Source organism: Lepisma saccharinum, chromosome 1 (assembly GCF_977018435.1).
Source record: "Lepisma saccharinum chromosome 1, izLepSacc3.1, whole genome shotgun sequence".
NCBI lineage: Eukaryota > Metazoa > Arthropoda > Insecta > Zygentoma > Lepismatidae > Lepisma > Lepisma saccharinum.
The window spans coordinates 208,573,911-208,588,342 of NC_139229.1; the positions used below are offsets into that span (position 1 = coordinate 208,573,911).

General features: G+C 39.2%; 1 protein-coding gene across 2 annotated transcripts in view; it reads right to left on the minus strand.

Moving 5' to 3' along the window:
- Positions 1 to 8,942: 8,942 nt before the first annotated feature.
- Positions 8,943 to 14,432, minus strand: part of LOC145978657 (uncharacterized) — a 56,937-nt gene continuing 51,447 nt past the window's right edge. For both annotated transcript variants that reach the window (XM_083111431.1, XM_083111422.1), the window contains exon 9: positions 8,943 to 12,118. In XM_083111431.1, the coding sequence (XP_082967557.1) occupies positions 12,092 to 12,118 (27 nt within the window). In that variant the 3' untranslated portion in view covers positions 8,943 to 12,091. The remainder of the gene's footprint in view (positions 12,119 to 14,432) is intronic.

The following is a 14,432-nucleotide window of genomic DNA, read 5'->3' on the forward strand; positions in this document are numbered from 1 at the left end:
CCCTTTCAAGAATTATCACAAATTCCTGTAACGGAAATAATATTATATGCGTGAAATATAGAATTTTAGGTTGACATTTTTAGAAGGACACCGGACCCCTTGACCATACCCATCCCTCTCCTCTGCTTCTCGGCCATGATGTCGAAGAAGGACAAAGAGGACTTTCGTAATTGCTGATATTTAGTGTAAATACAAAATATCACTTGGTAGTTTGCTTTTCCCCCAGTGTGATTTGATTTTTTTTAAATTTTGATTTGGCGATTTAAGTCCACTTCATGAACAGTAATGCTAATCGGGACAGTTTAAAGTTGGATCCGAACCACTTGTGCCTCCTCCGGGTATCAAACCCGGGATCCCTCGATTATAAGGCGCTGCGCCATCGTTCCCCAGGGTGACTGGACACCTTCAGAGTAAGATAGACCCGATTAGACAACTTAGCTCTTTTCTGTCAATTGAATATGGCAACACTGGTCTGTTTCCGGTAAGGATCACTGGCAACTGCGCCGGCTAAACAGGAATGCCAAAAACCCGCCTCCTCCTCCCGCAGTCAGTCTTTGCCGCAACGCGAAGTCTTCCTTGGGTGGGCTCAGGGCCCTTTCCTCATGTTGCCTGAGGAGGGTACCGGATCAGTCCTCCTCTTCGCTTTTGTCGGTGTCAGAAAAAATGTCAGTCTGCAATGTTTACTTTACGACAATATTACCAGTTTATGTACGTAATAATAGTTTAAGACGGGTTCTTCAATTCTTTATATTTTGGTGTTACCTGTGGTAACAGCGGCTACATGCACACCATGCATCTGGCTGCAACATATATGTCGTGTTGTTTATGTCACTTTTCATCACTTCCGGTGGTACGTTGTCAACACCAGCTGCCTTACCATTACGTACCTCTTTCAGAACCTGTTTAATTTCTCCTACTGGTTGGAACATGCATCCTAATTCTTACACTGGGGTCAACATCACCATCATTATCGTTTTCATCTTCCCCCTGGTCTATCTGAGCATCCACAGAGCGATTAAGGGTTGCAGAGAAGTGCTCCTTCCAACGTTTCAGTTGATCCTCAATATTTGTAAGGAGGGTACCGTCTTTACTTCTCACTGGTCGATTTCTCTGCATCTGTTTCCTTGACAGAACTTTTGTGATGCTGTATAGTTCTTTAAGATTTATCTTTTTTGCTGCTTCATCCACCTGTTGGGACAGATTGTCTACCCAATTTCTTTGATCCCTACGAACACTACTCTTTACTTCTCGATCCTTCTTTGTATACTTTGTTTGCAATTCTGCTTTCCTTGTCCTTGTCCTGCTCGAGTTCATTGCCTCCTAATTATTTTCGCTCATTAATTTTTTCCCAGGTCTGCAGAGACATCCAATCTTTTTTCCTCCTATCCTTAAAGCCCAGAACCTTTTCACTTAATTCTGCGAAAGCAGATCGGATTTTTGTCCATTTTCTTTCAATGGTTTCATTCTCCTCACTTCCATCGGTCAATACTTGGAACCGATTTCTCAGTTCAATCCTGAAGGTTTCCTGGAGATTCTTATCCTTCAACTTACTAACATCATACCGCTCCCTTGTTTGTTCCATTCACTTCTTCTGAGCTTGAATTTTCATTTTAAAGTTAGTCACTCCCAATGTCTGCGCCTCTCTTGTTTCTTACATCCTGTAGCGAACGTCACCACCTCCGTCCAATTGACACGTGGTCTATCTGATTTTCTGTTCTATGGTCTGGTGCCATAAATCATGGCTAGCACAGAAGTTAACAAAAAGTTGTCCATTCTGATTTCATTCTCCTAAGCCATGTTCACCCATGACATGCTCAAGGCCTTCGTTGTCCTGCACAACCTTTGTTTTTAAATCTCCTCCAATTATTATGATATCCTTCCTCTTTTGCTTCTTTATTCTTTCATTGAGCTGCCTATAAAACTCTGTTTATCTTCAGGCTCTGCTACTTCTATGGGTGCATAACACTGTATGACAACCATGCTTCTGATATTGGTTTTGAAATATGCCACAATTATTCTCGCTGACACTGGATACCATTTAATAAGGCTCCTTTTTGCTTCCTTGTCCATCAATATACTCACACCATCACGGCTCACAGCTTCACCCTCAGGTCTTCCAGAATATATGAATGTAACTCCTTCATAGGTATTTACCTCTCCAAACTATGACCATCTCACTTCACTTATACCTAGGACGCTCAGACAATAGCTCTTCATGCAGGCCACTGCCTGCCGTAGTTTTCCACTCTCCCGCAGGGTTCTTACATTCCATATTCCAATTCTCGTTGTCCTTTTCAGGCCAAATGTCGTCGTCTTAGAATCTGTTTGGCTTCCTCTTGTTGATGTTTCTTTAATAGTGTGATTTAAAGTGTGCAGTTTATTGGCCCACAGCACCCGATCTTGGTGATGGGGCTGCCACCTAAGCCTCCAAGCAGGCTAATTTTCTGTCGGGGTTTTCTCCCCTAGTCTTTGAGGATCCCTCCTCTCCACAAGACAGTGGCTTTTTCTCATATTTATACTCTATGAGAATGAGTGCCTCTTCTGCCAGCTATGCCATTCCAAAGGTCTCCTTCTCCGCCATAATTGCCGTTGAGGTCTTCACCGTAACCCTGGCAATGGGCCCTTACAAGGTACTACCAGCCGGGGTCAGCTGGACCAAGGTTTTTAAAAGAGGTGTTACTCCTCCTGGTTCCTGGTTCTTCCACCTCCTTTGCCGTTGAGATGGCCATCCATCTTCTTCCGCCATTGACCAGTAGGTTGCTTAGTATGACTCTTTACCACTAGGCTGTCCAGCATGGGAGACCCTACCAGTAGCTATGCTAACGCTGGTATAGCCTAGTGGATCATCAGAGTACGCAAGCCCCACCACCAACTGCAAGGTCATGCAACCACTAGGTGGGGTGTCTTGTATTATCTTTCTCATACATTGATAAATAACTTGCACAGTTGGAATGTAATGCACAAAACATTGTGGCATTTCAAGTCACATACAAGAGTGGAATAAAGGGGCAGAAGGGACAATGGTGCAGTTCCCATCCCATCCTGAGGAGCCTGAAGAACAGCAGCCTTGTAACAAGTGCTTTATATATGCAGATATTGATTAATATTCAGTTAAAATTAAATGAAACACACATTCTGTCATTTTACAACACATACAAAGACAGATTAACGGGGGTGACTGCTCCCTGAAGGGGAGCTGGTGGGTGACAGTCTCACAAGGCTCTTGGTTTATTTTTTCAGCTATTGATAAATATTTTGCATAGTGGGAATTAAATTAAACGAAATTTTGGGGTATTTTAATACATATATGACAAGGTAATAGTTAAGGGGCAATTGCCATGAATGTTAAAAGAGGGGGGGGGGGTTAAAGATAGGGTGTGCTGAAAGAAAGGGCTGCCGAAATTTTGGGAGATGAAAAAACTTTAAGTGAAGGATTAACTTTACTAGCTTGCTCCACGAGTGGATCTCCCGAAAGACACTGAGATTTGTGCAGGGAGCGACTGCTCAGGGCCTCATTTTACTTTTTCACATACTGGTAAATAATTCACAAATTTGAAATAAAATAAAACAAACATAGAGGCATTTTACAACAAACATGCAAGACAGTGGGGAGGAAAACCCCAGGCAACTAGTCTGTTCCTCTACCACCCCTTCCAGCAAACAAAACAGAAAAACTGCACAAAAGCCCAAATAGGCATTTTTATATAGCATTTAGGACTGGCCTCAGAAAATATTCCCACCACCTTTGTCTCGTGACACTATTTCTTCTTCTGGCACTGTTTCCGTGGAAGAACTGGTAGGGTGGAAAGTACTGAAATAATGCAATCTACCCGTCACCATGTATATCCATTGTGACAAATGTATCCATAAATTAGTTTACAACTAACGATTAATACAATTGCATAATTTCAGTTGTAATTTTTTATCATTCAAAAATACAAGGTCTGTTCAAAAAGAAACCAAACTCTCTTTGTAAAGTTTGTATATAAATTTGTTGAAGGCAGCTGACAGTGGTGGTGCCTAGCAGTGTCCTTAGTTATCAACTTGGCACAGTTTCAAAGTTGTTGCTAACCACAGTAACACAGTAAATTGCGTGGAGTGCCCTCTGAGATTTTCAGATACTCTACCATGAAGGAACTGGAAGAGCAGCAAGCATGTATGATATTGCAGAAAACTTTCAAAGAGACATACAACATGTTACATGAAGCCTATGGCGAAGAATGTTTCAGTCAAACACAGTGTTAAGAATGGAACAGATGTTTCAGATCAGGCCGAACCTCCATCGAGAATGACAAATGAGTAGATCTCATGTTCAAGTGATGTTGATCGTGTTCTTTGACTGGCAGGGAATCATATATTCGGAGTTTGTACCCCATGGTTCCACAGTGAGCGCAGCATTCTACGTTAACATCCTGCAATAATTACGAGAAAAGGTGTGACTCAATAGGGCACAGATATGGCAGAACAAGTCCTGTCCTGGATGGTTTGTCACAATAATGCACATGCTCATTCCTCACTCGTCAGGGAGTTATTGGCAAAGCACCAGACACCTGTTGTCTTACAACCAGTCTACTCCCCTGATTTGGCACCAGCAGACTTCTTCTTATTCCCCAAGTTGAAATCAACCCTCAAAGGTCACAGATTCCAGACAATAGAAGAGATCAAGGAGAATTTGCTACGGGACCTACAGACCATTCCAAAACTAGAGATCCAGCAGGCATTACAGGACTGGAAGAAATGTTGGGAGCGGTGTGTTCACAGTGGAGGGGAGTACTTTGGAGACAGGTCCAAATAGCTGGTGAATATTACCATTTTCTCAATTTTGTAAAAGTTCAGTTTCTTTTTGTATGCTGCTTACAATGGTATGCATCCTGGACTTTCTTAAAACATATTTAACATTTCTTCCAGTGTAATCTGTGCACAGTATCAATTGTTAGGATTTAGTCCCACTAAGGCATTCATCATCTCAGCTTTAATTGATAAAGGTGGAGAACAATCTTTCTGAGTGGTGATAGGAAGAGTTACAGGCAAACATTTGGTCAAAATTTGTTTGTTTCATTGCACAAGATTTTGCTCTCATTGTGATGTTTTTCCAATTGCTGGTTTCTTAGATGAAAATTGTCATGATCTACACCATATGTGCCATAGACACTTGTGCAACTACAGTTTCAGTGAATCGATCACTTTTTCTAGATAACTTGGCAACATTTTGGGAGAGACCTTGACCTTGTGAGCACATTTTTGGCTATGCCTATCATCTGGGACACTGAACGATGAGGATGAAAAAAAAAACTTTAGGAAAAGGACCAATCTCGCTGGTTTGATGCAAGGGCAGACTCAAATGGTGTGAGGGCAAACACTTTCACCTGAGAATCATCCCAAGGGCCATCAACCCTAGTGTGTGCAAAAGAAGGGTTGGGGATTATACCTTCCCTGCCTTTGTCCCACCATTCCTCAATACAAGAAAACGTGGCAACATATTAGAACTAATAGGATTTTAGGATTACTGTAAAAAAGAATATATAATAATTGCTTTTGAAAATATGTATTCCACTGATAAAAACAAATAAAAATTTGAGGCAAAACTACAGATGCATTATTTAGTAGTTACTGCTGGACATATTTTTCCCTGTATATCATGTCCTTTTTTGTAGGAAAGCTGCCTTCAACCCCTCTGGAGTGACCCTGCTCGCACCCCAATGCTAGGAATGGCACCTTGAAGGAAAATGGGAGACTTGTTACTATCCATATTAGATCACCCATCCAGCCTGGAATATTAATTTTTTAAATATTTAAAAGTTAAAAGAAAACAACAGTGGTGTTGCAATGGGAGGAGAATTTGGAAATGCTTTGCCATCCTTTATGGTCCAGTGCATTGGAAAGCCTGAAGTACTAGTTCCAATCCTGGGTATGTTTCATTATGTTCATTTATCTATTTTATCAATTCACAATCCATCCATTAGTCACAGTTAACCTAGGGAAATAGAAAAGCAACTTAAAATAACTACAGCTGCTGCATCACTTCTGTTATAGATGTTATGGCATTCATGTAGCTAAGTGGTTCTCACTGATACTCAGCAGTCAGATATCACACATTAATTATGGTAATGGTGTCAGAAAAAATAAGAAATAATTGAGGAACCAGAGAATGAAGAAGAACACTTTCATTACTCTATATATTACAAGTAGAATGCATATTCAGGGTAAAAGTCAATTTAATAAACAAGTTTTCTTCATCTAGTTGGAGGATGGGAGGCAGTAAGGAGGGTGTGATATTTTGCATGAAACTCCATCACCTTTTTGGTCAAGCCCCACCCTCCTCAAGTCAGGGTCAAATGTCTTCATTGTTAGGTTAGGATCTCTTAGCATTAACACACTGCAAATTTTGGTGATATCACAACTCCTCGAAGGGTGGGACTTGACCAAAAAGGTGTTTGAGTTTCTTCCAAAAAAGTGGAACCCAGTAAAGATATTATGCATTTTTATCCAAAGGAGATTTGGATGTTACATGAAAGCCATAACAAACAGGAACACAAAGTTTTATGTTTTCTGGCTCTTTACTACAACCCCATTTATCAGATAAAGAAACAGGTTCAAGTATTTGCATATTAAATATACATGACAACCATCATGTTGCAAGAGAGATGGGATTCATTTCTGTCTTTTCATTTTCCCCAAATTATTTTCAGAAAAAACTAGTTTCTATTAACCCATCCGTTTACCATTTAAATGTCCATTCTGTGTCTGTGAATTATGATTTAAATCTGAAGAGCGGAATTTTAGTTTGCAGTATGGATTTCAAAATTGAATATCTTGGTAACTGGAAGTCAGATCTGCATGAAACTTTCACCAATTACAGATAATGGTGTCTACATAACACTAATATATGAACTATATCGATATGAAAACAAGAAACTTACCTAATATGTATGCCTTGTATGGTACACCTTGAAGCACTCTGGTATATGGAGTGCCACCTTGCACTTTTCGCATTCCCACCTGCTGCTGGATTTCTTATTGTGTGCAGAACACACCTTGCACTGTCTTGAAGGGTTGGTTTTTACTGGATTTGGGGGGATCTGTCTTGGAAAATGTCCCCAGTTGGCACATTGAAGTCTCACGGGCATATCCGCAAAAGGGCGTCCTCTTCTCGCATACTCTGGTAACACAAGTTCAGCAAGCAATTGCTCCACAACCAACAATCTAAACTCGTTGAATTTGAGTCGCTTTACTGTAGGCTTTACCTTCTTGTACATTACATATGAATTGAAGAAAGCTAGATCCAGCAAATAAAAAAATATATTTTTATATGCTTTGAGATGATGGGAAATGAAGCTAACTGTTGGTCCATTTTGTCAAACCCACCCATTCCCTTGTTGTATTTTATTACTGTTCTGGGCTTTAGAATAGGTTGACTTGACTTCCTGTTTAATTTTCCGGTGTTTATCATGTGTACACCATCATGCACAGTAGATAACATGCAAACAGGTTTTCTGTCTATCCATTTGAGAGCTAGCACGCGATGACTGTACACAGCTGATGCCTCAACTTTCAGTTTCACTTCTTTCAGTTCGACAGGCATTTGTTTTCTGGACATTCTGACTGTGCCTAAAACATTGGTGTTGGCATTTCGAAGTTTATTGCACAGTGTTGGGGATGTATACCAATTGTCTATATATAATGTATATCCTTTGTGGAGAAGAGAATCCATCAGTTCAAGCACAACATGCTCATGTTCAGGTACTTTTTCTGCAGTAACCTTTGCCCCTGTATAAATTCTGAATTGGTAACAATATCCACTAGAAGATTTGCATAATTTATAATACTTTATTCCAAACCTTGCTCTTTTAGTTGGGTTGAACTGCACAAATGAAAGTCTCCCTCTGCATTTTACAAGGCTCTCATCAATGGCAATATCTTGCTCTGGAGTGTACATGTTGTGAAATTTTTTGTTTATGTAATCTAAAGGTTGCCTAATTTATCTTGGGGGTCAATGTCCTCATTGTTTACAAAATGCAGATATTGCATAATGAAAAGAAATCTCATGTAGGGCATAACAGTTGCAAAGAAAGGAGTTTCTGTTATTTTCCTTGTGCTCCAATAACTGCAAACTTTCTTTTTTCACTTGTGACTGGAGGACACACAGACAAATTAAAGCTTTAATTTCATCCGGAGTTGTATCAAACCATTTTGTTTCATTACTGTTCCCTGACTGAGTTTCCGTGTCTACTTGAGTTTCTATTTTGCTTTTTGCACAAGAATTTGTCTCATTCGAAATATTTTCCCAGAAATCATGTTTTAGAAATTTGGTGAAAACCTCACAAGCTGTAGGACTAACCCCTAAAGATCGCAAAACAATATTATCAAACCCAGGAGTACCTGAAAATGCTATTTTCCTAGGTAAATCATTTGGGGAACATGAAGAACTCTACTTCCACGATTCTTCCTTGCTCTTCTTAGCAACAGGTGGTCCGCCCCTGTTACAAGCAACACTTTCACAACTTTCACTGCCTGAACTTTCACTCTCGATAGCACTAGAAGATCCACCATCATCACTTTCACTAACTAATTCCAAATTATCTTCATGATCGCTCTCCAAAAGCAGGTTTTCGATAACTTTATCGTCCACAAGCCTCTTGCGCGACATGTTTCCAACAAAGGACAATCAACCTTTTGTTTATATGAGAAACAAAGCAAACGAAGCACTTCAGTAGTATGAAAAAGTTGGCAATACATTCAACAAGAAGTCTAGTGTAACGTAACTGTCAGCTTCTGCCATCTGTTGGCAAAAAGAAAAACTACAAGGACAAATATAGCATGCCGCCGATTCGATGACTAGATAAGTTAAGCATATGGCTTCCAAGACCGTCATCTGACAACTAGACAAGGCGATGGGTTAACTATTTAATTACAGCTACTCCACAAATACAAAAGTTTATATATATGCAATTTCTTTATGAACTACAGATACAGTAAACAAAATTCAATCATGAAAATACAGATTTCTTCAAAACATTCTGCAACTGTACAAGATGGTTGTAAATACACAAATACATAGGAATAAAATATATAATGTTCTTCATAAATACTTACAGCAATATATCTACAATAATATGTGGAAGTATTTATTTATATGTAGTTTATTTAATACTTTTCTGTGTGACAAACTGATGTATATAAAATTCTTTATATTTAATTGTTTAACTCTGAATGAAGTAAAACAACACATTCTCACCTTTACCCATACACTCACTCTCTCTTTCCTGAACATACAAATTAAAACACAACAGATATAATCTACATTTTTTTTTAATCTTTCTATGCTTATGAATCATATTACCAGATTTGTGGATTTACAATCATGCAATATGTATTGTTATACAAGGAAAAAGATAACACACTTCACAACAAGCATATTAATTCCATCACCATTAATTGATGATGATTCTGTGTAAATGTTTCAGCTTTACCTGGGAATTCAGACAGTTTAACTTACTGAATCAGAGACCACCACTCTTGGAATGATAATTATCAACTTTTGTCTAAACATTTTCTTGCCTGAGATATGTACAGTGGATGCAAGCAAATTCTCTATACTATGTTGATTCTCTTCATTCTACACAATGTGATCTTTAAGAACTGAAACAAGTTGCTGACAACAACTGCACCAACATACGTAAATAGTCATTCCTTAACAAGCAGGTAGGTTGTAAAGAAATTAGTCATTTACAATTTGCTAACCAATAATTGTGCATCCCACTGGATCCATGATACAAAGTTCTCTAACTCCGTGATTTGATTGCATCTCTAGGATTCTTCCACAGGATTGTCAAGTTAGGACATAATCAAAATGCAAAACAGTTTACTAAAATTCACATCACTAACAGATATAGAGAGCAGTCTAATGTATTTGTGCTAAGTAATAAATATCTTGAACACAGGGTAAAAACTACACTTTAACACCAAACTTGTATGTAACACTTTCAACTGCACCATCCATTCACAACCAGGATATTTTACTCTTCCATTCTTCTTCTTCTACCATCTTCTGATATGTTAATGAGAACCCATTTGACAACCACTCACGTATTAAATAATAATAATAAACACTGAGTCATGAACTTATTTGTGGTGCTCGTTGACTAATACAACCGAGCTTTTTATTGTTGATACATCTTATAAGTTAATGAACAACAAACAAAAGGAGCAGCTATTTCTATCCAGTGCTCACCTCAAAGACAGTTCGAATTGTGTCATTGTTGACCAACAACATCCGTTTCTTGAATTGAATCTTTGCACACAAGCAACACTATCTGTTGCATTTGTGCGATTATTAAACATTTAAGAACAATAGTGCATGAAGATAGCCTACATGGATTTTTTGACTTGAGCGCGATAGCTCTTTACGAACATTTTTTAATGAACAAGTGTGCTCTTTTTAGAACAATGAAGTAGATTTCTTTGTGAAGCTAGAATGTTAGTGGGAAAAGTGAACATTACGAGTTCCAGACTCTGCAATATCAGGAATCTGCTTCAAAATGAACAAAATCTGGAATGGTGGCGGTGAAGGCTGTGTTGATCAAAGGATGCGTTCTGAAAATTTGCAAGTGCATCTGCACAAGAAGGCAGGAGTGTTAAAGTGGTGAGTTCATTTTGATTGTTGGTTGCCTGTGAAAAATTTAACAAATGAAAAATTACATGGCCATGGCTTGATATCTAGTGACGTTACACCATACATCTTTCAACATCACTGAATTAAAAACACATGGGGCGGTCCCATGGTGGAGTGGTTAGCACATTGTGCTACGATGCCAAGGGTTCCGGGTTGGAATCCCAGCCTGGGCATGGGTATTTGTGAGTGTTCATTCATCAATTTCATCATATCATCACTCATCCCCATCTTCGCAATTAGCCAGAAGTGGCAGAAAAGTGAAGTAAATAAACTATATCAATCAAACCAAAACACATTGACGAGTTGGAATTTCGTATCCTTTGTTGGAAATATTTTTCAGCTTGAGCATGCATTGTCAAGTTGGTAGTTTTGTAATTTTGCAGCAAGCTAAACACATTTATAAAATATCATGACTAAAAGTACAGAAGAATCGATATTGAATTCATTCTCTTGATCAGTTCCATAACAACAATTGATTATGAAATTACGTACACAATGATGGAGGTTAGAAACATAATAGTGGTAATCGCTATTGTCTTGTATTCAAGGAATCCCAGACTAATTAGGTAGGGGCACTTGCCCACCTAAAACATTTTCAGAATTAACAAGATAATGGAAGTTGTGTTAACCTCCTGGGACCTGAGAAGCAAGTTAACAATTATTTTTAATGATTTCGCAAATATAACCATAACTTAGCAAAGTAGTCTTGGGTGCTACTTTTATGGGGTATAAAACTTTTTGAATCTGTTCTCCCCCCACCAAAGTTATGGCCAAGTTCGATTCTGATTCCCAAAAGTTAGGTCCCATACTATAGATTTTAGGGGGTGGGTGTCAAAATCTCAGTTTAAAAATTGTAGGCCCAGTCTCGATTAGCTGTTCCGATCATAAAGTGGACTTGGCCTTTCTTTCTGTCAAGATACAAATTTAAATTGGCAATTTTCAGCAATTATTTAACATATGTTTTGTTCAAGCTTTTTTTGGGGGTGTGACATAAAACAAAGTGTGGAGTGACTCCATTTAAAATTGTCGAGATACCACCCTGCAACCCCTCTCCTCTAGAAGCCACAAACATATATATGTGTGTGTGTGTGTGTATAAAGCATTATCTCATGCTGTCTCTAGACAATCAGTAGAATTTGCCCCCTATGGAAATTTCTTAAATACCACACTGCCTATACGTTACTCTTTCGTCCAATCTTTAACCTGCCTGATGTTTTCCACCAGTAGTTCAGTCTGCACAAAATCCGCACTGGTTGTTATCACCTGGATTTGATTTCAGTCATCTGGATGTCACTTAAAATAAACTTGCTTAACTCCTGTCTTCAGTAGTTTTTGCTGTCTTGCCATCTGATATTTCACATACTTTACAGTGACAGTATGTGATGTGATGATGTAATGTATTATTGGTGCCATTCCATTCTATTCATCATCAGAATCATCATTATTCTGGAAAAGAATAAATTAAAAAACATAATTTTTTTACATATTTATTTTGAGAAGAAAATATAAATACTGATATGACAAGGCTACGATGCAAGGAGAATTTAAAAAATAATGAGACTGAGGTTATCACATGAACCACTATAAGCAAACAAGGTTAATACAGTGGAACCCCGATTTTACGTTCCCGGATGTTACATTATACCTCATTTTACATTCAATCTTGATTGTCCCAACATAGCAAAATGTAATAAAATTCTCCTCGATTTCCCGCATTTTAAGTTTTTCAGCTTGTTTCCCTGAAAATTTGTTTTATGCCAATCAAAAGTCAGTGCATGAGAAACAGTATCATCACCTTTAAGCCTCCTCAATCATTCCGTGTGTCTCCATGGCAGTCTTCTTGAGTCTGGCAGGAAACTTAATGACTGCCCTTTGCTCCTCTTTAAAAATGTTGGGTATCACATACACTCACTCAGTAGAGGACCTCTAATGCAAAACAACATTTGTAGATTACTTTAGTAACATGCCTAAACAATTGGAGACATGTTGCTCTGCTACTACAAAACATCCATTGGACTATCTCTAATTGTTTTCATTCTTTAGGAGCAGTATTGTTTTCTGAATGCCCCTCATATATCATTATTCCAAGTAGCTTTGATTAGCTGAGACATCAAATACTGACATTGGTAGAAGTATTTGGATCAGTTTAGGTACAAACTACTATCAGCCAAGATATATTGGTAGCTTATCAGTATTCACAAAAATTCCATAGAGGTCTATACCTATGATTTTGTATTGGACATTGCTGCTGAAAGTAGATAAAATTTACATTTTGGATCTACTGTATCTGTATTTGTAAAAATAATTGTGTCAGTACAGCCATATACAGGGTGTTTCTAAAGTTCGTTTCCAACTCTTAGGAGGTGATTCTACAAGTGAAAATAAACACAGAAGTTCATGTGATGAAATGCCAAAAACGGCACCCATACGGATTTATTGAAGTGGAAAAAAGTGTGAAAATTATGTTTACAAGGAAATAGTGGCACAACAGCTAACCATATGACCGCGGCGAAGGGCGTTCCACAAAGAAATGCGGCATGCTCTATTCAAAAAAGCACATGGCATATGTGTGAAGTTGATGCGCAAGGGATTCCCCAAAGGAAACGAATGGGTCTGTTGAAGTCATGGGGGAAGGAAAGGTTTTTTGGAGATTAGCATGGGCGACCCGGGCAATGTTTTTGGTCGCAATGTTGTGTTGTCGATATTTGTACATACCCACAAGGCCGAAGCATGACCTTGACTTTGGCGTTTCCTGCTTGGGGCGTTAACACAGTAGTTTTCTTCTGGCAGGAAAGCACCTGTTGCTGCCATTCGTGCTTCACGTACTGCGATATCAGCATCAGGTTACCATCACATGTTTGCAGTTGAATACATACGACTGGAAGGACGTGAACTTCGCGAATTGGGCAAACCTCGCAATAGGCAATGCTAGGTGTTATCGATAGGCACAGCCCATCGTGTACAGTGCACTAGTGTTCATTGTCTATGGGTCGGTAGATATCCAGCAATAGGGATGGCTGCATACACTGCAGAGGAGCTGGCAGACATGCATCTCATTTACGGGAAGACAGGAAGTAATAGCCATGCAGCACAGCGTTTTCATGGGGAACGTTTTCCAAATAGGAGGCTGCCGTCGCACACCTTCTTTCAAAGAGTGCATACTCGACTTCGGGAAACAGGATTAGTGCTACCACCCCGTTGAGAAATTGAAAGACCATAAAGTGTGCGCACAGATCAGTTTGTGCATGCGGTGTTAAATGCTGTCAGGGATCGTCCTGACACCAGTATGTGCGCTATAGCCAGTGCCCACAACACTTCCCATGTTAATGTGTGGCGCATACTGTCTGAGGAGGGGATGTACCCCTTCAAACTCCAAAAGGTACAAGACCTTTTACCTCAGGACTTTGGTCCACATGTGGTGTTTTGCCAATCGTTTTTGCATCAGATGGAAACTATCCCGAATTTTGCAAACAGGGTGTTATGGACCAACATAGCAACGTTCACCAAAACGGGCATGTTCAGTAGTAAAAACAATCACGTTTGGGATTTTACAAATCCACATGCAATTCTCGTGGCACACCACCAGCACAGGTTTGTGGTTATTGTGTGGTGTGGGATAGTGCATGACCATTTGATTGGGCCGTACATTTTCCCTGTTCGCCTGTGTGGTGGCACATATCATGCATTTCTTCGTGATGTTTTGCCTGAACTGTTGGAGGACGTTCCCTTGGCACTAAGGCAAGGACTATGGTTCCAACAC